This window comes from Megascapheus bottae, chromosome 10 (genome assembly GCF_031878675.1).
Source record: "Megascapheus bottae isolate mThoBot1 chromosome 10, mThoBot2.hap1, whole genome shotgun sequence".
NCBI lineage: Eukaryota > Metazoa > Chordata > Mammalia > Rodentia > Geomyidae > Megascapheus > Megascapheus bottae.
This window is the reverse complement of record NC_143518.1, coordinates 37,030,604-37,051,228: the sequence shown is the minus strand read 5'-3', so window position 1 is coordinate 37,051,228 and position 20,625 is coordinate 37,030,604. Positions and strand designations below refer to the sequence as shown.

The following is a 20,625-nucleotide window of genomic DNA, read 5'->3' as shown; positions in this document are numbered from 1 at the left end:
CTGTGGGCTTGCTGGTCAGGGGTCTGTCTGTTCGAGGGAAAGCCCGAGCCAGAGCGTGCGGGGTGTGAATGGTGAGGGTAAAGGGAGATGGTAGGTCGAGGGCCAGTGGGTGGATGGCGTGAAGCAAAATGCAACGGAGGTAGCATCTGGGCTCCAGGTTGCGAGAGCGAGCTCTGGGCAAGATAGGTAGCGAGAAGGCAGGATTCCCTGAGTGTTTTGGACAAAACATATTGTCAGGAGTGGGATTCGAACCCACGCCTCCAGGGGAGACTGCGACCTGAACGCAGCGCCTTAGACCGCTCGGCCATCCTGACTGCACTCCTGCGTGCAGCTGCACGACTCAGCTGGCTCAGAGCAGGCGTGAACCCTGGCCGGGTGCCGCGCTCCCTCGGGGTGCTCTGGGCGGGCGGTGCGGCCGGCGCGGCAGGCAGAGGGTAGGGCAGGTCAGCGGTAGGGCTCGGGGGCTCAGTCCCACCCGGCCAACCCCACGCCCGTGGCCGCGATCGAGCGGCGTCGCCTGGCCTGCCAGCCCGAGGCGCGCAAGCCCCGGGCCCTGCCCGCATCCGCGCGGGCCGGCCGTCGCCTGTTGCTCTGGTCCTCAGGCGGTGGCAGCGTGCGACGGCGTCCGGGGCGGGCGAGGGCGGGGGCTGGGGTAGGGGGTGGATGGCCGGGTGGTTGCTCGGCAGGCGGGTGGGGCCGGGCTCGTGGGCAGAGTGCGCCGAGTGGCGCGGCGCCCTGGAGTCCGGGCTGGTCGGGTCGGAGGCCAGGCAGGGCAGGCGCGGGCCCCAGGCCGAGGCTGTGGCAGGGCGCGGGGGCCGGGACAGCGGGGCCCCAGGGCCGCGGGGCCGCAGGGCTGCAGGGCCGGGCGTGTGTGGAGAGGGTCGGTGTGTCCCAGACGGCGGCGGCGTCGTCCTCGTTAGTATAGTGGTGAGTATCCCCGCCTGTCACGCGGGAGACCGGGGTTCGATTCCCCGACGGGGAGACTGCGCTCCTTGTTTTCTTTCTTCTTTTCCTTGGGCCCACCGCGGGCCGTCGGCTCCTCGCTTCCCTCTTCGGGACGGCCCGGCAGCGCAGAGCCCGGGCGCCCCGCGGCCACCTGGGCTCGGTCGCTGAGGCGCCGTCGGCGTCGCGGTCCCCGTCACGGGTCTGGACGCGCGGACGAGCGAGCGAGCGAGCAGGCGGTCCCCCGAAGTGGGCGCTGTGTGGCGCGGGTGGCGACGAAGGGAGACGCCGTGGCTTTTGCGGCCGTCGCGTCGCCGCGCCCGCGCCCAGCCCGCCGGGGAGGCTCGGGAGCCGCGGAGCCCAGGGCTCCGGAGCAGCCAGGCGGCCGGAGCGCGCAGGGCGCCCGGGAGGAAGCGGGCGGCCAGGCTCGCCAGCCCGCCCGTTCCGAGTGTGGAGCAGGCGGGAGCTCAGGGCGGGCGCTGTGCAGGACGGGCCGGGCCGGGGGTGGCTGGAGCTGGCCGTGCCCCCGGCGAAGCGAGGCCCGGGGCTCCCGAGCCCAGCCCCAGCCCACGCCGCAGGAGCGCTGGCCACGCGCGCCAGTCCCGGGCGGCCTGTGTGTGCTGGACGTGCCGTGCGGCGTTGGTGGTATAGTGGTGAGCATAGCTGCCTTCCAAGCAGTTGACCCGGGTTCGATTCCCGGCCAACGCAGCGCAGTGTGTTGATCTTTTAGCCAGCTCCAGCTGTGGCTCCGCCTGTGGCAGTGAAGGTGCCATGTCCTGCCGGCCGGCTCGTACGGACTGGCCCAGCCTGCCACCACGGCGGGCTGCTCGGAGGGCGAGCTTGGCTTATGGGGTGGGATGGGAAGGTAGGCGAGGCCAGGCTCTCCAGCCAGCTTTTATTATTATTTTAATTTTGCCAGCCAAACCCCCAAACTCATGGGACCTGTGCAGTGAGTGCCCAGCAGAGCGGCTCGGTTGCAAGAGGCACTTACTGCAGAGCCAGATACGCGCTCCCTGGTGGTCTAGTGGTTAGGATTCGGCGCTCTCACCGCCGCGGCCCGGGTTCGATTCCCGGTCAGGGAAGTGCCTTTTCTTTTTCCCAATCGGATTTTCGTTTTCCTTCCTAACACCTTACAAAGTTCCGACATCGTTTTTATTTTTTATTTTTATTTTGTATCGGAAACTGACTCTGTAGCTCGTTTGTCCAGGACCCCAGCAAACACTCCCTCTGTGCACTGACCCTTCCTCCTGAAGCACTGCCTGGCAGCTTTCCTCTTCACCGCCTCCCCCACGCCCACGTCTTGAACGCCCATGTTGTCACCTTCAGCTTTCTCCACCTGCCCTTCTTTCTTAGCCAGCGCTCCCACGCGAATGTAATTTAGCATCAATAGGAACTTCTAACATCTGTCATGTGAGCTCTGTACAATTCTGAGGGCTAAAATGACAATTGATATACTTGTGTCCATATCCCTTAGAGCTGTATCTGAAGCCAATGGGCCAATGGGACCCTTTCTCTGTATGGGGAGAGGGCGAAAAGATTTTGCATGGGCCGGGAATCGAACCCGGGCCTCCCGCGTGGCAGGCGAGAATTCTACCACTGAACCACCCATGCAGGGACGGGGGCTTGGTCCTGATCATGCCCCAGATGTGCTTCCCGCCATGTAGGGATGGTGTTTACCTCTCTGCCCTCCAAGAGCTGCCTCTGATCCAGGACTCAAGATGACACCGGATTCGCGATGGCACCGGGAGCCAGGCGATGGGCAAGTAGAAGGAAAGGCCGGCTGAGGAGAGGACCTCAGGGTGCCTGGTGTTGCCTGGTGGGCTGGGAGGGCGTGAAGGGGACCCGTCCCGACCCTGGCTATCCCAGCTGGACCACCGATCGGGTTCAGCGTTGTCATTCTCGTCAGGACACTGGTCGTGCCCTGCCCTGTCATGCCATGTGCCCTGTGTGTCTGAGCCCCGGGATGAGGAGGAGGAAGTGGGGGAGGAGGAGGAGGAGGAGAAGGGGGAGGAGGCGGAGGATTTCCTAGCAAGACACACACAGCATCACCCTGGGCCTGGTATGGAGAGAAATGAAGGGGTTGTTGGGGAACATGGTGAGTAGACATCAGGGTCCCGAGGAGTGGTGAACAGGACAGGAGGTGGCACAGGGGCCCTCTAGAGCCTCCGTGTGCAGAAATCTGTGGATGTTGGGTGAGTGGCTGCCTAGGCCCACCTTCCAGAGACAGACAGAGGGTAGGTAGGGTGTGATAGAGGGAGGGGAAGGATTGGGAGGGGGGGGAGCAAGAGAGAGAGGCTGCTCTCTCAGGATTTCTCTTTCTTCCCCCTTTCTTCCATCTGAATCATGTCACCCACCTTCAGGTTGGGTCTTCCCTCTATGGGAAGAGGGTTTTTCACAGAGAGTCTTTCCTTTTGTGAAAAGATCCTTACAGACAAACCCAGAAGTGTGCTTTACTAATCTCCTAGGCATCACTCTCCAATCAAATTGACCATCCAGGTGAATCATTGCCACAAACCTCTTGAAGAGCCTCAACTGCCTTGCATTTAAAGCAGTAACTTTTGCTCCAGTTTCCAATAGATCAAAGACTGTAATAAAACAACTTCCCCCCTCCCCCCCACCCCTCCTCCTCCTCCTCTTCCTCTTCCTTCTCCTCCTTCTCCGATCAAATCTTTGCTGCAGCCACATCTGTTCAGGGAAGCTACATTCAAGGACAGATGGGCATCTTTTGAAGACTCCTGGCTTGGCAGAGGCTTTCCCCATCCTTCCTGACCAGCCAGTGACATGGCATCTGACAACTACATACTGCCAGGCTATTATTTGGCTCAAATTCTCCTTGGCCTCAAGCCTATTGAACCTGCTGTCTGATGATTCCCTAGAAAATAGCTTGCAGCAGAAGGCCATGTGCTAGCACAGGATGGATGAGTCTCATTCTAGAAAAAGAGCACAAAAGAGAACAGGCGGGGCTAAGAAAGAAGTAGAACACATACAGGGGTGGGTGTGTCCAAGTTGACTCCAGCATTGCAACAAGTGACTTGCTTAGTGTCTTGGGATGTGTTGTGGGGTCAAGAGGAGGAGATTCTACATCCCTCCAGGTGGGGATTCCACGTCCCACCAGAGTCCACCACACAGAGACAGTCTCATATAAAAAGGTGAATTTATTGGGGAAGTAGATAGTGAACTGACCGGCCAGGGACACAGTGCAGACTCGGGAGCGGACACTGTGACCCCGAGCGGCTCTCATGCAGGGTTTTTAAGGGCAAAACCCACGCGGTCGAACCTGGCCACACAGGTGGCCAATGGGATAGTTACATACACAGAGGGACCATTGCCAGCTCCGGCCACATGCAGGTAGCCAATGGAGTTACAGACCAGTGTTTGAATTACCTATCACCTTAGTTGGAGTTGGCGTGCAAATTGGGAAGGTCTCCACACAAAGCAGGCCCACCCCCACCCAAGCGGATATCCCTCCTCATGGGGGTGGAGAGAAGGTCAAGGTTGCCCCTCCCTAGAAGGGCAAAGATGGCTGGGCTGTACCAGATATCCCTCCTCATGGGGGGGGGAAGGTCAAGGTGGCTGGGCTTTACCATTGTCGACCTTCCACAATGGGGCGGGGAACTCTTAGGCATTCCAGATGGCACCAGTCCCTGCTCCCCTTAACCCTCCCTGCTCCCTTTAACAGATGTCTGTCCACTTATCAAGCTTTTGTGTTTCTCAATAGTACATTTGCACTGTTAAATTACTCACTAAATGAAATTTACTCACTAGATTTAATATCTTCTCAACCCTCTCCCCTTACACCTTCATACCTCTGCTAGGGACCCATGGTGGAAGTGGGTCCAGCCATACCTTCACACATGAGGAAGGACATGCATCATTACCTGAGAACCTGAACCCACAGTTACAGGAACCACACAAGTCATGGCAGTAGTCACTCCAGCCAGAACAGTACAGTGCATCTGCTCAGCAACACTTGATGGCCACCCCAGCCACACAGCTTTAGGACAATGTCCTTGTCACCAGCCATAAAACACTGGTCTGAGAGCTCCTTTTCCAGATTTGGCAGCCCAAAGAAAAGTCAGCTCCAAACCAATGACAGCTTCAAATAAGGAGTTGTAAACTAGCCATGCTACAAAGCCCCACTTAGCCTGTGCCAAGTAAGTGTCATCAATATGCAAAGTTCCCTGCTCTGGCTGAAGCAGGAGCCTCCCTCTTTACTATGTATATTTCCTCTTGATTTCTCCTTTGATTTCTCTAGGATTGACATCTCATGTACCTGACATTGAGATTGGAATTATGTCCCTGAAACTGCAGGCACTTTTTATTTATTAAAAAAAAGGCAGATTCTTTGAAATGTAGGACAGAGGTGAACATGAGCATCTGTGAGATTCCCTTGATCATGAGAAAGGGAGACAGTGGGGCTGAATGGTGCAGGCCCACACACTCCTTTTAAGCCCACCAGGGAGTCTGGTCACTGATCCTACCCTGAAAAGTGAGGAAGGAGTGAGGGAAGAGAGAGGCCGGGAGTATAGTCCCACAGGGACTTCCAACACATAGGGGCAATGATAAGAGTGATGGGAAGACATACATCACCCCCACCCCCACCCCCCACTGTTCCATCTGGGAGACTGAAGGAAAAGGCCTTCCAGGAGGGGAGCCTGCAGAAAGGCTGGGGAGGGAGTGGAGTAGAGCATCCTGGACGACAGGCAGGGTCTGGGGAATGGTAAGAGGAGTAGAGGAGTGCCCTAGGAAGGCTTTTATTTTAGTAAAGCTTACAATGGTCCACAGTGTACCAGAGTCAGAGATCAAGAGGAGATGTGACTGACATCATGCAAGTGGAACAAATCATCCATGGCTCAGAGGAGAAAGAAAATCACCTTGAAATCACCTTGATTGGAGAGTACATTCATTCCCACTGTTCATTCTTGAGTGTTCATTCGTGTGTGTGTGTGTGTGTGTGTGTGTGTGTGTGTGTGTGTGCTGGTCCTGAGGTTTGAACTTAGGGTCTGTGCACTGTCCCTGAAGTTCGTTCGTTCTTTTTTTTTTTTGCCAGTCCTGGGGCACTGTCCTTGGGTTTTCTCAAGACTAGAGCTCTACAATTTGAGTCACAGTGTCATTTCTGGCTTTTTCTACGTATGTGGTACGGAGGAATTGAACCTGGGTCTTCGTGCATGCTAGGCAAGCACTTTGCCGCTAAGCTGAACTCCTGGCCCTCTGTACTTCTTTTTACTCAAAGATAGTGCTCCACTACTTAAACTACTTCTCTACTCTGGCTTTTTTTTGGGGGGGGGGTATAGATTAGTGGAGATAAGAGTCTCACAGACTTTCCTGCCCAGGCTGGCTTTGATTCCCTATCCTCAGGTCTCAGCCTGAGAGCGCTCAGGCTCCTGAGCAGCTTGGATTGGACAGTGTGAGGAAACAAACCATCTTCAGTAACAGAGAAATTTAGCCACAGCACTGACGTTCCCCTGGCTGGAGGATGGCTCAGGTTGTTGTGTGATCCTTCAGAATGCCTAGCAGAGGCCCAGGGGAGCTGCCTCACAGATCTTCACTCCCAGGTAGATCCCTGGACCAGCATCACCTGGAAGCTTGTTGAAAGTGGAAATGCAGAACCTCAGGCTTCACACAGATTCTCAGAGTCACAGTATCTGCATTTCCCCAGGAACCTTATGTAATCAGTGGCATACTAAAGTCCTCTGAATCGAACCTGGGTCTTTGTGCATGCTAGGCAAGCATTCTACCAGTAAGCCAAACTCCTGGCCCTGAAGCCCTCCTTCTTGCTGAACCATTTTCTCCATCCCAGCTCCTTCTCTTTACTTCTTACTCAAGGGAAAGGCCTTCTGAGTTTTGGGGTAGTGTATGCTGTGTCTAATGCCAGTTTGGTTGTCCTCAGTTTCTCAATCATTGGTTCTTCCACTCAAACAGTAATTGAGCACCTCCTCTAGTCCAGCATGGTGCTCCTGACCTTGACTTTGCAGGCTTACTTCACGTACTCGCATGGGTAGATATTGGCACACGAGCAGGAAAGAAGTTATTGGGGAGTCAGGGGCTGACCTTAGAATTTCAGATAGAGTTTCAAAAGGGTGAAAAAAATACAGACCTGTGAGAGGGAGGTCGAAAGCTAGTCCATTGATCTTTGGGATATGTGCCTTTCATTTGGCATGGGATGGCAGGGACCCCACCAGAGATACACTCCTAAGAGCACAGTTGAGGGGATGATCTTGTTGAGGAACACCAACAGTAACCACATCTGAAGCTTACCAAAGAAGCCAGGAAACAGAGCAACTTATAAAAATACCACCAGCACGGACTGTAGCCCTGGAAACAGGCAGGTGTCCAGCAGGGCTCTAGCTTTCATTACACTGAGCAAGTGGCATAGGACACAAAGGCTTCTATAGATGCAGCCTGGGGCAGGCTGAATCCTCCCACTTTGGGAATCCTTCTGTCCCATGGAGAAGTTCAGGGGTTGAGACAACAGCTGGGCAGATGTGTGTGCTCAGATGTGTGTTTCATTGAGGAAGATAACTGCTGGGCCTGGATGCCGGCATGCGTGCCACCTTCACTTCCGCATAGATAACAGTGGACTCCTAGGTGGGAAGAGCTTGGGGTGAGTTGCAGAGATGATGGGCCCAGATAGGAGGCCATGCAGGTCAGGACACTCACCTTGTTCACAGGGACCGTGGGTTCAGAGGCCACTGTGGAAAGAAGAAGAGTATTCAGCTATGGAGACTGCTCTGCGGTCCTGTCCCTGTGCTGCTAGGCCTCCCCAGTTCCCCTAAGTCTCTTTCTGCCCAGCAAGTATTCTATCCGGTCCCAAGGCTCACAGCACTGACCAATATCACCTCACACTTTGTTCTGCGTGCTGAGCCGAGGGCTCGAAAAAGAAGAAAAGGACATTTTTCTCTTGTTAGTGCTTTGATTTTAGGTTCATATATGGATATGAAGAGGCAAAGTAACTAGGAGCAGGCTTTAAAGTCCATGGTGGATGGAGCCCTGGGTCTGCCTTGAGCTGTGGAGCAAGTCACACAACTTCTCTTGTCTTACCTCATCTATACGATGATGGAAGCCAACATGGCATCTGCCTATAGGTTAGTGGTGAACAAATATAACACAACAAATGTATCATACACATGCATGTATATGTCATATGTTTGTGGTTGTATAATTTCTATCCTATATCATGCAGTGAAGAGTTGTATCCTTTTTGCTCTCCTATCACATGCATGAATAGCACAGTGTACATGTATATATATGCATAAAGATGTTCCAGGTACAATTGTAAGGGATATGTACACATATGCATCTACTGTATTTAGATCTGCATCAGAACTGTACCTAGCAATAAGAATTGCTCACGTAATAGATGTTAGAAGTTATTGTTAATGCTAAATTATCTTCCCACTGGAGCAAAACATGGCATTGTCTACTTCGAGCTGAGTGTTAAGGATTCCTGGAACTGCACTGGGAGTTTCGATTCTGGAGGGCATTTTGTGTGTGTGTGTGTGTGTGTGTGTGTGTGTATGTGGGAGGGGGTGATTTATGACTTCAGACAAATCACTGAAGGTCTCTGCACAGTGTTTACCTCAAAAAGAGTTGTAAGTTTGAATGAGCTCCTAGGTGTTAGAAGGCTATTACAGAAAAAAAAGGGGGAGGCAAACCACACAGTTCTTTTTTTTTTTTTTTTGGTGGATCCTGAGGCTTGAACTCTGCCTGGGCGCTGTCCTGGAGCTCTGCAGCTCAAGACTACTGCCCTATCACTGGGCCTGGGTGTTGTCTTTGAGTTGTTCAGCTCAAAGCTACTGCCCTACCCTTGAGCCAAGACCTACTTCCCATTTTCTAACGGTTAATTGGAAATAAGAATCTCAGGTCCTTTTGTGCCTGGGCTGGCTTTGAACCTTGATCCTCAGCTCTCAGCCTCCTGTATAGCTAGGATTACAGGCATGAGCCACTGCATCCAGTTGCTGTTCCTCCTCCTCCTCCTCCTCCTCCTCCTCCTCCTCCTCCTTCTTCTTCTTCTTCTTCTTCTTTCTTCTTTCTTCTTCTCCTTCTCCTTCTCCTTCTCCTTCTCCTTCTCCTCCTTCTCCTTCTCCTTCTCCTTCTCCTCTTCCCAGTCCTGGGGCTTGAACTCAGCACCTGGGCACTATCCTTGGACAGTTTTTGTTCAAGGCTAGTGCTCTGCCACTTGAGCCACAGCACTACTTCTGGCTTTTTCTGTGTATATGGGACAAAGAAATCAAACCCAGGCCTTCGCGCATGCTAGGGGAGCACTCTACTACGAGGTCAAACTCCCGGTCCAACAACAACACAGTTCAGTTGGATTTATACAAAAGAATCAGAAACATAGAAAGGAAAGTGCACTAGCTAAAATCACTTGGCACTGTCTGTAAAGCAGACTTCGAAAGAAAAGCCTCTTTCTAGCTCCTGACAGCCAGCCTAGATTTCTCTTTGCGGCTCCTACAGCAAGGAGGGCTGTTGACACCGACAGACTTTGGATACACGTCATCACCACAGTTGCTTAATACCTTCACACCATTTCCACCTCTATGTTCTGGTGTCCTAGTCACCATAACCCTCTGTGGGGTAGCTGGGATTTTGTCCTTCCCCAAAAGAGATCCACATCCTCATCAAGGAACCTGAGAATAGGTAACCTTAGATGGCTTTTCGGATGAGAGACTTTGGGATTCTGGATGATCCATGGGAGTCTGATATGGATTCTTAAATTCAGAGAACTGTTCACAGGGAAGAATAGGTCCAATGTTGCCACGCTGTGGCTTTCATAGCTGGCCAGCAACCTGAGCTTTGCAGGTTGATGACCGGCACAGAAGGGAACACCAGCAGAGGGAAGTAGGTAAAGAAGCCAAGAAACACATGAACTCTATAGCTCCAGAAAGGTATGGGGTCCTGCCAACACCAAGGAGGACTCAGTAAGACTCATGTCAGACTTTCTACCTACAGAACTAGAAGACAGTTTGTATTATGTAAGCATACCAAGTTGATGGAAGTTTGTCACAGCAGCAATGGAAAATGAATAAAAGGTAGAAAGGTCCTGTTAGACTGAAAGTGTCTCTATCCAAATTCGTGTGTTGATGTTCAAACCCTCAATGTTACAGTATTTTTAGAGTTTGGGCCCCTAGAGATAGGTCATAGTAAGATTCATACTCTTTTGAGACACGAGAGAGAATTTCTATGCTATGTAAGAATAAAACAAGGTATCTGTCAGGGTTGGGAGTATGGTTCAAGTGATAGAACACTTCCTGACAAATGTGAGGACCTGAGTTCAAATCCCAATACTATTCAATAAATCAATCAAGGAGATTATCTATAAGCAAACCAGGGAGAGCATTCTCACTGAGAATCTAGCATCTTGATCTTGGGTGTCCAGCTTCCAGAACTGTAAGTAAAAAAAAAATGCTTGTTCTTTAAGATTCAATGTGTAGTATTTGATCATAGTGGCTGAACTGACTGAGAGAGTGGGAATGATAGGGATTTAGATCTTGGAGGGGTGAAGGGACTCCCCAAGGTGAGGATGATTTTGTTACACAGATGATACTGCATAGAATAGGGAAGCTTTGGGATCAACTTGATGCAATATTGACACAAGTTAAGATGCCCCAGGGACAAGGTGAGGGACAACTCTCTGCCTCATTGGTCCAGGCCTGCTAAGGAGCTAGAGACTGAGTTATCTGAGTTGAGATGCAGCCAGAATAGAGAATTCCTTAGGTCTTACCTGCAGTTGTGCTTTTCTTGGTGTGCTGTACTTGTGAGTAAACCACATCTCCTCCTAGATTTACTTAGAAAGAAATAGGTGTTTCAGAGGATGCTGAGGTACTTGTGTTTTGTCTCAGCTACTTCCTCATCCTCCTGCTGGTTTATTCTCTGGAAGGCCTCTGGCCCTCTAGAGCTGTGAGATGTCACTCATCTCTTGCCCCAATCATTTCCTCCTCCTCCTTCTTCTCCTCTTCCTCCTCCTTCTCTTCTTCCTCTTCCTTCTCTTCTTCCTCCTCCCCCTCCTCTCCTCCCCTCCCTCTCTCTTTCCCTCTCCCCCTCCCCTCCTCTTTCTCTTCCTCGCCTTCTCCTTCTCCTTCTCCTTCTTCTTGCCAGTCCCGAGGCTTGAACTCAGGGCCTGGGAACTGTCTTTGAGCTTTTTCAAGGCTAGTGCTCTACCACTTGAGCCACTGTACCACTTCTGGCCTTTTCTGTGTATGTGGTACACAGAATCAAACACAGGGCTTTGTGAATGCTAGACAAGCACTTTATCACTAGGGCACATACCAGGCCCCACTCCAACCACTTCTTACATGCACTTTATGGCCCTGACAATCTAGAGGGCCCTTGGTTCTTACCATTGTCATACACTGGTTGCAGTTCTACCCGGCTTGGTACATTGGAGTAGGTGGGTTCTTGAGGTTCTGAGTCAGAATGGCTCCTGTAAGATACAAAAATATTGATGCCTGACAGTGACCATATTCAGCTAGTGAGGTTTTCATTATAGAGTGACTGCCAAGCCTGAAAATATAGACAAGTATATAATGGATGATCTATGAGAACTGTATTAGATGTTTTTAGATGTTATGGCCACCTGCTATGCAATAAGCACTGACTGTGCTAATGCCTATATTTTATTTAGGCATTACATTTATATTTAGTTCCATGTTGCTGCCATTTTACACATGAAAAATGGAAATTCTTTTTAAGAAAAGACTGTGTGTGTGTGTGTGTGTGTGTGTGTGTGTGTGTGTGTGCTGATACTGAGCTTGAATTCAAGCCAGGACATGATCCTTAGCTTTACTTGCTCAATACTGGTATTCTACCACTTATGGCCTTTTTCTTGTTAGTTGGAAATGAGATTCATGGACTTTCCTGCTCAAGCTGACTTTGAACCACAGATTTCAGCCTCCTGAGTAAAGAAAAGACTTTTAGGGGCCGGGAGTTTGGCCTAGGTTAAAGTGCTTGCCTAGCAAGCATGAAGACCCGGGTTCGATTCCTCGGTACCCCACATACATAGCAAAAAGCCAGAAGTGGTGCTGAGGCTCAAGTGGTAGAGCTCTAGCCTTGAGAAAGTCCAAGGACAGTGCTCAAGCCCAAGACTGGCAAAAAAAAAAAAAAAAAAAAAAAAAGACTTTTATATAGCCTTACCCACAAGAAGGTAAGGTTCCAGACTTAAGAAAACCATGTAATCAGAAAAGGGCTAAGATTCAAACCAGGCTCTTCCAGCTTAAGAAAACCATGTAATCAGAAAAGGGGAAAGCTAAGATTCAAACCAGGCTCTATCAGCTCTATGAGATGAGAGCTGCAGAAATACTAGTAACCAGAAAGGCTATGTGAAAATTCTCAGTGGTCTGAATACTTCTATCCAAGGTCTCCCAAGGGGAGTCTGTCAGCTGTAAGTCAGCTTTCAGTGACACCACATCTTGCTGGCAAAGTGACTTCTCTGAGTTAAAGTGCATGGCTCCATCTTCTTGGCTGTCACCACAACTGGTTTTGACTGGCTTAGCCATGTCCAGAACTTTCCAGTCTAATGAAACTGTATCATCTCAAGACACAGATGGCTCAGTGGCCATAATGGTCACTTGGACAACCAACAATGGTACAATGATGCAAGTTAATAAGTGAAAAATCAGTGACCACCTGATATGACAAGAAGGACTACACAGCTAAGCAAAAGTCCTAGGAATTGTCTTGAACTACCCCAAGGAAGTTGGTGGTTGATAGGGTTATTATTCATCTCAGCAATATATAATAGAAATTGGACTTCCTTTTCATTATTTAGAGAATACTTTATTAGTTTCATCTTTGCTTTTTTTTTTTTTTTTTGCCAGTCCTAGTCTTGAGCTCAGGGCCTGAGCACTGTCCTTGGACTTTCTCAAGACTAGAGCTCTACCACTTGAGCCTCAGCACCACTTCTGGCTTTTTTCTATGTATGTGATACCGAGGAATCGAACCCGGGTCTTCATGCATGCTAGGCAAGCACTTTAACCACTAGGCTAAACTCCTGGCCCCAACCTTACATATTTAATACAGTGTGTTTACCCCTGTACAAATGAAAAATTAAGTTTAACGTTTCTAGACCAATATGGCTATTAATTTCTGTACAATGCCAACTCAACACGGTAAACTGGGATACTTTTTCCAAGGTTGACAGCACAGCTAAAGTTTCCAAAAATTCAAATTATATATATGTATATACATTCATATTTATATAAAAAGATCAGTATAGCAGTATGTTATACATTGATAGCAGCAACAGCTTTTCTTTTTGTGATAATCCGGTTCTGTTTCATTTTTCTCCCCTTTGGAAATTGCCATAACTATACTGAAATACTACCAAGGTCTTACCTGATGGGGTCAGAGGCAGGCATTCCATCTGCAAGGGAAAGCACAGGGGCATTGGATTTCAGAAAAGAATGTTTCTGCAGAGGACCCTGCCCTACCAGATACTATCACTGAAGTCTCAGTCCTTTACTATGCTGGAGGGAGGAGATGGAAGGGACAACAGCTACTGATCTTGACCTCCAGAAGGGTAATAGTTACTATGTGAAAGGGGAATCACAATCCACAATTCTTTAACCTGGAGGCTTAAAGGCAATGACCTCTGGTCAGAATACTTCATATACATGTATGAAAATATAATAATGCAACCCATTGAGAATGTTAAGTGGTAGAACACTTGCCTCGCAAGCAGAAGCCCTTGAGAGATTTTTTTCCTAATGTCCAATCAATTATACTCCTTCAATCTTTGATCTAAATGCATTTATTGCTATGACATATACTATATATCATATACAAATCTGTATCTATATTATTTTTAAAATCACTAAGCTGTTTTATCTGAATCAATATTACTGATATATATATATATAGATATATAAATAGATTCTCATTTGTTGTTTATACTAATTTTGTAATAAACTCATTAGAAAAGGAAAAAAAAATTTAAAAAGAAGGGAAGAAGCAAGGAGAGAGTTATGGAATGATTTTTGATTAAAGTACATTACATTCATGTATAGAAATATCACAGTGGAGTGCCTTTATAAAATATTATTTGCCAATAAAAGAAATGAAGATTAAAAAGGACAATGAACTCTGGAAAATACACATGATTCAACGCTGCTGGCAGGAACATAGATTTAGAGATGGGTAAATTTGGCTTTTGTTTTTACTCCTGCTTCTTAATTTTCCTCTCCCCATTTCTTGGGGTTTTGTATGAGGGAGATCCACTGCCATTCATGATGTTGGAGCATGCTCTCTCCAAAGGAAAGGTAGGGGATGTGAGACAGGAGAAGAGAAGCTCTTGAGAACTTGGGGAGGGGGGCAGGCCATACAGTCAGCCTAAGCCGTGGGAAAGAAGATGGAAAAGGCACGGATCAAGCCAAGGTGCTGAAGAGTGCTACCCACCTGCCTTTCCTAAGAGCCGACGAGAGTACAGTAGTGCCCCACCAGCCAGGACTGCCATGCTGAGCAGCGCCCCAGGGATGCCTGCTGCCACGGAACTGCTTCTGTCTCCTGTCAGCCCTGAGGGGAAGACCCCATCCATGAACCCAAGGGAGAAACATGTACTCTCCAGCTGCCCTAGTCGTAAAGCTGATGTCAGAGAGGAGAGAGGGAGAGGAGGAGGGGAAGGGGAGCTGGAGGGGAAGAGAGGGGGGAAAGGGAGAGGCAAAGGGGGAGAGGGGAAGGGGAGAGAGAGAGAGAACGAGGGAGAGGAGGGAGACTAGGTGACCAGCATTCCTGAGTCTCAGCAGGTGCTGTTGTGGACGGTGAAAGGCTCCTGTCTGTATGAAGAAGCCTGTCTTGTCTGTATGTCTGAGACAAGGCTGAGAGTCAGGATGCCTGGCAGTCAGTGAGAAGGGGCACGAAGCTGATGAGCAACACACTCAGGGATTACAGAGGATTACAGAGACATGTTAATGTGCTCAGCTTGCTCTGAGACAGGGACAAGTAACTTTCTGTCCCAGGACAGAAGCAGTGTCTGGAATCAGCACCATGAAGATTACCAGCAGTGTTCATGGAGAAAATGTTCGGTTCTTATCTGCAGCCTAGGCATAGGAAACATACCTGTGACGAAAATTGTCACCTTGTCACTCTGCTGAGCCCATAGGCCATTGTTGGCTTCACAGGCGTAGTTTCCAGAATATTCTTCAGTCACAGAAAAGTTGAAGAATGCTTTTCCACCAGAAGGGGCAGACTGATTCCCCAGGGTGATGTTCTCATAATAAAACTGGTACAGGATGGGGGGAGAGCCTCTCAGGGCCTCACAGACAAGCTCCACCACGTCTCCCACCACAACTTGGGCCTTGGGTGCCCTGAGGGTGAAGACAGGACGGGACACTGGAACTGAGAGAGAACCCCCCCACACAAAACTTTAATAGTCATTTCTGCTTCTAATATACTTGTAAGGAAGAAAAAGTATTATAAGCAAATGAAAGAAGTCAGCTCTCAATCCTGGAAAATGGTTGAAAACACCTATGGTATATAAAACTAATCACTGACCTACGAAAAGCTTTTCATGTACAACAATATTCAATAGAAAAGTTATCAAAAAAGTATATATGAATCACTAAGAACTTCCAATAGTCCATAAACATATAAAAGAAATTTCAACCTTATGATTACTTAACCAACTATAAATGATAACAACTATAAAATATTATTCCTTTTCTTTCTCATCGGTTTGGTACTCTTTAGATAGATTAACAACCCTGGAGAGGTTGTACATGAACAGGTATGCCTAGGTGGGAATGTGAAATTAAGACACTTCTTTAACGTAGCGATGTGGTGATATATACCTAATTTATAGAAGATATAAACATGGACTCTCCCAAACCAACTCCTCAGACCATATCCTTTAAGATAGTTGTACAAAGAATGTGTTGTGGAGGTAAAGCTTGGAACCTCAGCAGTGGGAGAAATCAATTCTGAAATCAAGTGATCCCTCGGATGAAGAGAGGGCTGCAGCAGTCAGCTTGAGTAGCTTAGGTCTTTTGCTAGCACTCCCAAAACATCTTGCTCACTTAATTTTGTCTGTATGTCTTATGACACCCAGGGAATCAAACAAGAGGAGCCAATATTCCTAGTCCATATTTTGGTTTGTATGACTCAGAAGGTGTTTGTGTACAATGCATTGTCTCCTATTTCTGGGTCGTATTCCAGGGGCAGGAAGAATTGGCTTTTTGCATACATCCTCTATTTGAGTCTTGCATACTCCATACTCCATGTCTACAAAACTCATGGACTTCTAGGTCAAGAGATGACCAGGATTTCCATTTAGTGTGGTTTCCCCACTTTATGGATGAAGAACTTGAAGTCAATAGGAAAGATACTTGCTTTCACCTTAGCTATCTTCCAAGTCAGATTTAGAACATTCACCTCAACAGCTGTATCCCAGGTTTATCTAAAAGGAATTTAGAGCTCACAAGAGCAGTTTCTCTTTGGCTATTCCATCTAAAAGCCAGAAGTAGAGACTAGAGAACCATTGGCTAGATGGTTATCCATGTTATCTTCCCCTCTCATTCCTGCCCAGCCTACCTGTGCCCCGGCTGTTAAAGATTGCCAAGTGTCTCTCCTTAAATCTGTATTCAATGTATGGCTATTATCAATATACTTTTAAAATATGGTATGTAGGGGCTGGGAGTTTGGCTAGTGGTAGAATGCTTGCCTAGCATGCACGAAGGTCCGGGTTCAATTCCTTGGTACCACATACATAGAAAAAAGCCAGAAGTGGTGCTAAGGCTCAAGTGGTAGAGCTCTAGCCTTGAGAAAGTCCAAGGACAGTGCTCAGGCGCTGAGCTCAAGCCCAGGACTGGCTATGTGTGTATATATATATATATATATATATATTGTACATAGCACTTGTTTCCTAGTACGGGAGGATGCTTATGAATAGAGGCTTGCTAGGAGCCTGACAGGGAGAGCCTGCTGTTCAGGGTGGCAGAACAACTAATATTTAAAAGTTCTCTCCTTCCTTCCTTGGTTGTTGGGCTTGAACTCTGGGCCTGAGTGTTGTCCCTGAACTCTTCAGCTCAGGGCTACCACCCTACCCATAGAGACACAGGGCCACTTCTTGTTTTCTAGTGATGAATTGGAGATAAGAGTCTCACAGAATTTAGTGCTCTGGTAGGCTTTGAACAGTGATCCTCAGATCTCAGCCTCCTGAGTAGCTAGGATTACAGGCATGAGCAACTGCACCTGGCTGGTTTCTCTTTTATGGCATAATATTCACATCAGAAAATAGTCTGTGTTCTAACATATTTTTCCTATTATTTTTTACTGATCAGAATTCAAAAGTTATTTGAACTATACTGTTAAGAAAGTCCATGCTCCTGAAAGTCTATCACAGGTACCTAAGACTCTGCATTTTCAAGAAGGGGCTCTATAGACAGGACTAAGCTGGATCGTCATTCCAGAAAGCAGCTTCTAGGAGCAAGGCTGCTTCAACCTCAGCTGTTAGGAAGAGAAGACACCATCTGTCTTGTACTGTTGCTGCTGCTGCTGCTGCTGCTGCTAGTGGGCGGGGCCAACTCACCTATAACTTTAATTGTCACCACCTCACTCTGCTGGGCTCCCACGACATTACTGGCTTCACAGGAATAGTTTCCAGAATGTTCCTCAGTCAGAAAGAGGTTGAAGGATGCTCCTCCTCCAAAGGGGGCTGAGCTGTTTTCCAGAGTGACATTCTCATGGTAAAACTTGTATTGGATTGGAGGTGAGCCTTTCCCAGCCTTACAGTGAAGCTCCACCAAATCCCCTAACACAGCTTGGGCTCTGGGCATCCTGAGTGTGAGGCCAAGGTGTGACACTGGAACTGAGGGAGGAAAGACAGCCATCAGCGCCTCGCTGTGAATGTGTTTTTTCCATACTAAAGACACTTCTAATGGGAGAGCTTTCACTAAGTTTGTGATATCTTACCATGCTAGTTAGAAATCAACTATGATTTCTTCAGTTCTCAGGAAAGGAGAATATTTATGTAGTACTATACGTATACACACACATATATCTTAGAATAATTAGATATCTAAATTCAAATTCAACAGATTGCACTGAAACTGAGGCATTTGAGAGAAAGAAGTTGCTTCAATAGAAATGAAGGGCAGGGCCAGGAGTTTGGCCTAGTGATAGAGTGCTTGCTTAGCATGCATGGAATTCCTCGGTACCACATACATAGAAAAGGCTGGAAATGGTGCTGTGGCTCAAGTGGTAGAGCTCTAGCCTTGAGGAATGTCCAAGGACAGTGGTCAAGCCCCGAGTTCAAGCCCCAGGACTGGCAAAAAAAGAAAAAAAAAGAAAAAGAAGGGCAGGAAAGATGTAATGTTTACTTAGTCATGGATATAATGGAATCCAAAATGGGTTCCACATGAGAACTATGATTAGTAAATGTGCTTGTTCTCATATTCATTCATTTAAAATTAACAAATAAGGAATCAGTCCCAATAACTGATCTGGGTGATTGGAAAGACACCGAGATCTGTTCTTTTGGAGCCTAACATCCTTAAGAAAAGGCAGACAGCAATTAGTTAAAAACATAAACATAGAATTAGATAATTGCTATGAAATAAGGGACAGGGTGCTATGAAATGTACAGCACTGGGAAATGATCTAGTAGGAAATAATCAGGAGAAGTGCCTTCATGATGTGACTTTTATTTTATTTTTTTATTGTAATTAGTAAAAGGGTTACATGATATTTGCCAGATAGACGGTGCATTAATTCACATACATTGATACCCTTTCACATGTCTTGGTACCCATTACCCTCCCCCATGAAGTGACTTTTAAAATTAACCCTGTGTAGGGGAATGGGAAGAAGCTGGCAGACAGGTAAGTAGTGCAAAGGCCCAGATGAGATGAATTTGGACATATTTGAGTTATTGAAATGAGATGGCATCAGTCATATAAGAAAAGGGCCCAAAGAGTTCCAGGAAATAGGCTGGAGAGCAGGCAGGGCTGCATAAAGTAGGCTGTTTGTTTCATCCTTTTCCATGAAAAAAATGGAAAGGCCATTCTGAGCTCAGCAAAATCCTTCTCTCCCAGGAACAGAAGTGGGATAGATGGGTATTTAGGTGACATTGCAATAGTTAAAAATGACAGTGGATTTGACTAGGATCATGCCAGTAGAGATAGAATAAATATCTGAGAAATATTTAGGAAGTAAACTCAACAGAGCTGGCTATGAACAGTGAGGGAGAGAGATGTTAATGGATGTCCTTGGATTTCTGTTGTATATGTTCAGATGGAGGAAGGGAATCTTTCACAGAGATAGGGTCACTTGGAAAAGACAGGACTGAGAGGAAGGTCAAGAGTTTCATGAGACAAATACTTAGGTTGAGAAGGTTTTGAGAAATGTGGGTGGCATGCCCAGGTGCTCATGTGGGAATTTTCTTTTAAAGATGGAAGTGTTGGAATCATGGGAGATGACAACACCTTTTCTACATGATCTACACAGGGACAAAGCTCTGGAACACACTCATGCTTAAAGACGATCTATAAAAGGAGGATCCCATAAAGAAGACCGAGAAAGAGTTGTTAGAGAGAGAAACCAGAAGTGACTGAGTCACTGAAGCCAGGGAAAGGACAGTTTTACAAAAGAAGGAATGATTATTATTTTTTTTTTAAAGAAATACTTTGGAGAAATCAAGTAAGGTGAAGACCGGAAATTAGCCACTGGATCTCAATACACTGGGATTGTTGAAGAGCATGGTGAGATCATCTTGATGGAGAAACTAGAAGAACCCTAAAAGCTTAGAACCTAGTAGGTACTGAGAAAATGAAGACAACCTAGGTAGTGGACTATGTTCAGAAGTTTTGTTATGAGAGAATAGTGGGGGGAGCCAAAGGAAGATGCAAGTTTCTTAATGCATGAGATGAGGATCAAATTATTTTCTCTTTTTCTTTGTCATAAAAGAAATGCAGAGATATGTTGAAAGCCATAGAATAGAAAGGGTGTAATTATTTTCCAAGCATGGCTGGAGGTGTGGTTCAGGTGATAGAACCCTGATCTAGCACAAGTTTGAGACCCTGAGTTCCAGTTCTTACTCCATAGGGGGAGGCTGCACAGGCAGCAGCCCTGACATAATGTGGCAAAGTGAGCAGCTCTTAAGAGCCTGAGCTCCAGCTCTGCCCACTGCAGAGGCACATACCTGTGACTTTGAGTGGTATTGTGACACTGCGCTGGGGCTCCTGCCCATTGCTAGCTTCACAGAGGTAATTTCCAGAATGTTCTTCAGTCAAGGAGAGCTTGAAGGATGCTCCTCCTCCAGAGGGGGCTGAGCTGCTCCCCAAGATGACGTTCTCATGATAAAACTGGTACCTGATGGGGGGAGAGCCTCGCAAGGCCTCACAGTGAAGCTCCATCAGGTCCCCCACCACAGCCTGGGCCCCAGGAGTCCTGAGCGTGAGGACAGGGCGGGACACTGGAACTGAGAAAGAACATGAGTTAGTCGACGTGTGTGTGTGTGTGTGTGTGTGTGTGTGTGTGTGTGTGTGTGTGTGTGTGTGTGTGTGTTTAAACCCAAACCAGCTCCTACTTCAAAAGTAATCAAACAGGACAGAATTTATAGAGTTAAAATAAAAAATTCCATCATTTCTCTTATTTTTGTTTCTCAGCAGTTGCCTCTATGAGACATTTGGTCCTCTCCACCCTCAGTGTGTGTGTGTGTGTGTGTGTGTGTGTGTGTGTGTGTTTCATATGTTC

The 20,625-nt window shown here is 47.8% G+C and overlaps 1 protein-coding gene and 5 non-coding genes across 6 annotated transcripts in view; 3 read left to right on the top strand and 3 right to left on the bottom strand.

Moving 5' to 3' along the window:
• Positions 1-231: 231 nt before the first annotated feature.
• Trnal-cag (transfer RNA leucine (anticodon CAG)) lies at positions 232-314 on the bottom strand. The gene has a single exon. It is a non-coding gene; the product is annotated as a tRNA-Leu (tRNA).
• A 596-nt stretch (positions 315-910) lies between these two features.
• Trnad-guc (transfer RNA aspartic acid (anticodon GUC)) lies at positions 911-982 on the top strand. The gene has a single exon. It is a non-coding gene; the product is annotated as a tRNA-Asp (tRNA).
• A 596-nt stretch (positions 983-1,578) lies between these two features.
• Trnag-ucc (transfer RNA glycine (anticodon UCC)) lies at positions 1,579-1,650 on the top strand. Its single transcript has one exon. It is a non-coding gene; the product is annotated as a tRNA-Gly (tRNA).
• Positions 1,651-1,952: 302 nt separating this feature from the next.
• Positions 1,953-2,024, top strand: Trnae-cuc (transfer RNA glutamic acid (anticodon CUC)). Its single transcript has one exon. It is a non-coding gene; the product is annotated as a tRNA-Glu (tRNA).
• A 458-nt stretch (positions 2,025-2,482) lies between these two features.
• Positions 2,483-2,553, bottom strand: Trnag-gcc (transfer RNA glycine (anticodon GCC)). Its single transcript has one exon. It is a non-coding gene; the product is annotated as a tRNA-Gly (tRNA).
• A 495-nt stretch (positions 2,554-3,048) lies between these two features.
• Fcrl5 (Fc receptor like 5) overlaps positions 3,049-20,625 on the bottom strand; it is a 34,344-nt gene continuing 16,767 nt past the window's right edge. The window contains exons 7-15 of the mRNA XM_090341626.1: positions 20,072-20,350; positions 17,462-17,740; positions 14,995-15,273; positions 14,335-14,451; positions 13,276-13,303; positions 11,283-11,365; positions 10,667-10,729; positions 7,603-7,634; positions 3,049-3,156 (exon numbers count right to left, since the gene is read on the bottom strand). Of these exons, the coding sequence (XP_090197752.1) occupies positions 3,049-3,156; positions 7,603-7,634; positions 10,667-10,729; positions 11,283-11,365; positions 13,276-13,303; positions 14,335-14,451; positions 14,995-15,273; positions 17,462-17,740; positions 20,072-20,350 (1,268 nt within the window). The remainder of the gene's footprint in view (positions 3,157-7,602; positions 7,635-10,666; positions 10,730-11,282; positions 11,366-13,275; positions 13,304-14,334; positions 14,452-14,994; positions 15,274-17,461; positions 17,741-20,071; positions 20,351-20,625) is intronic.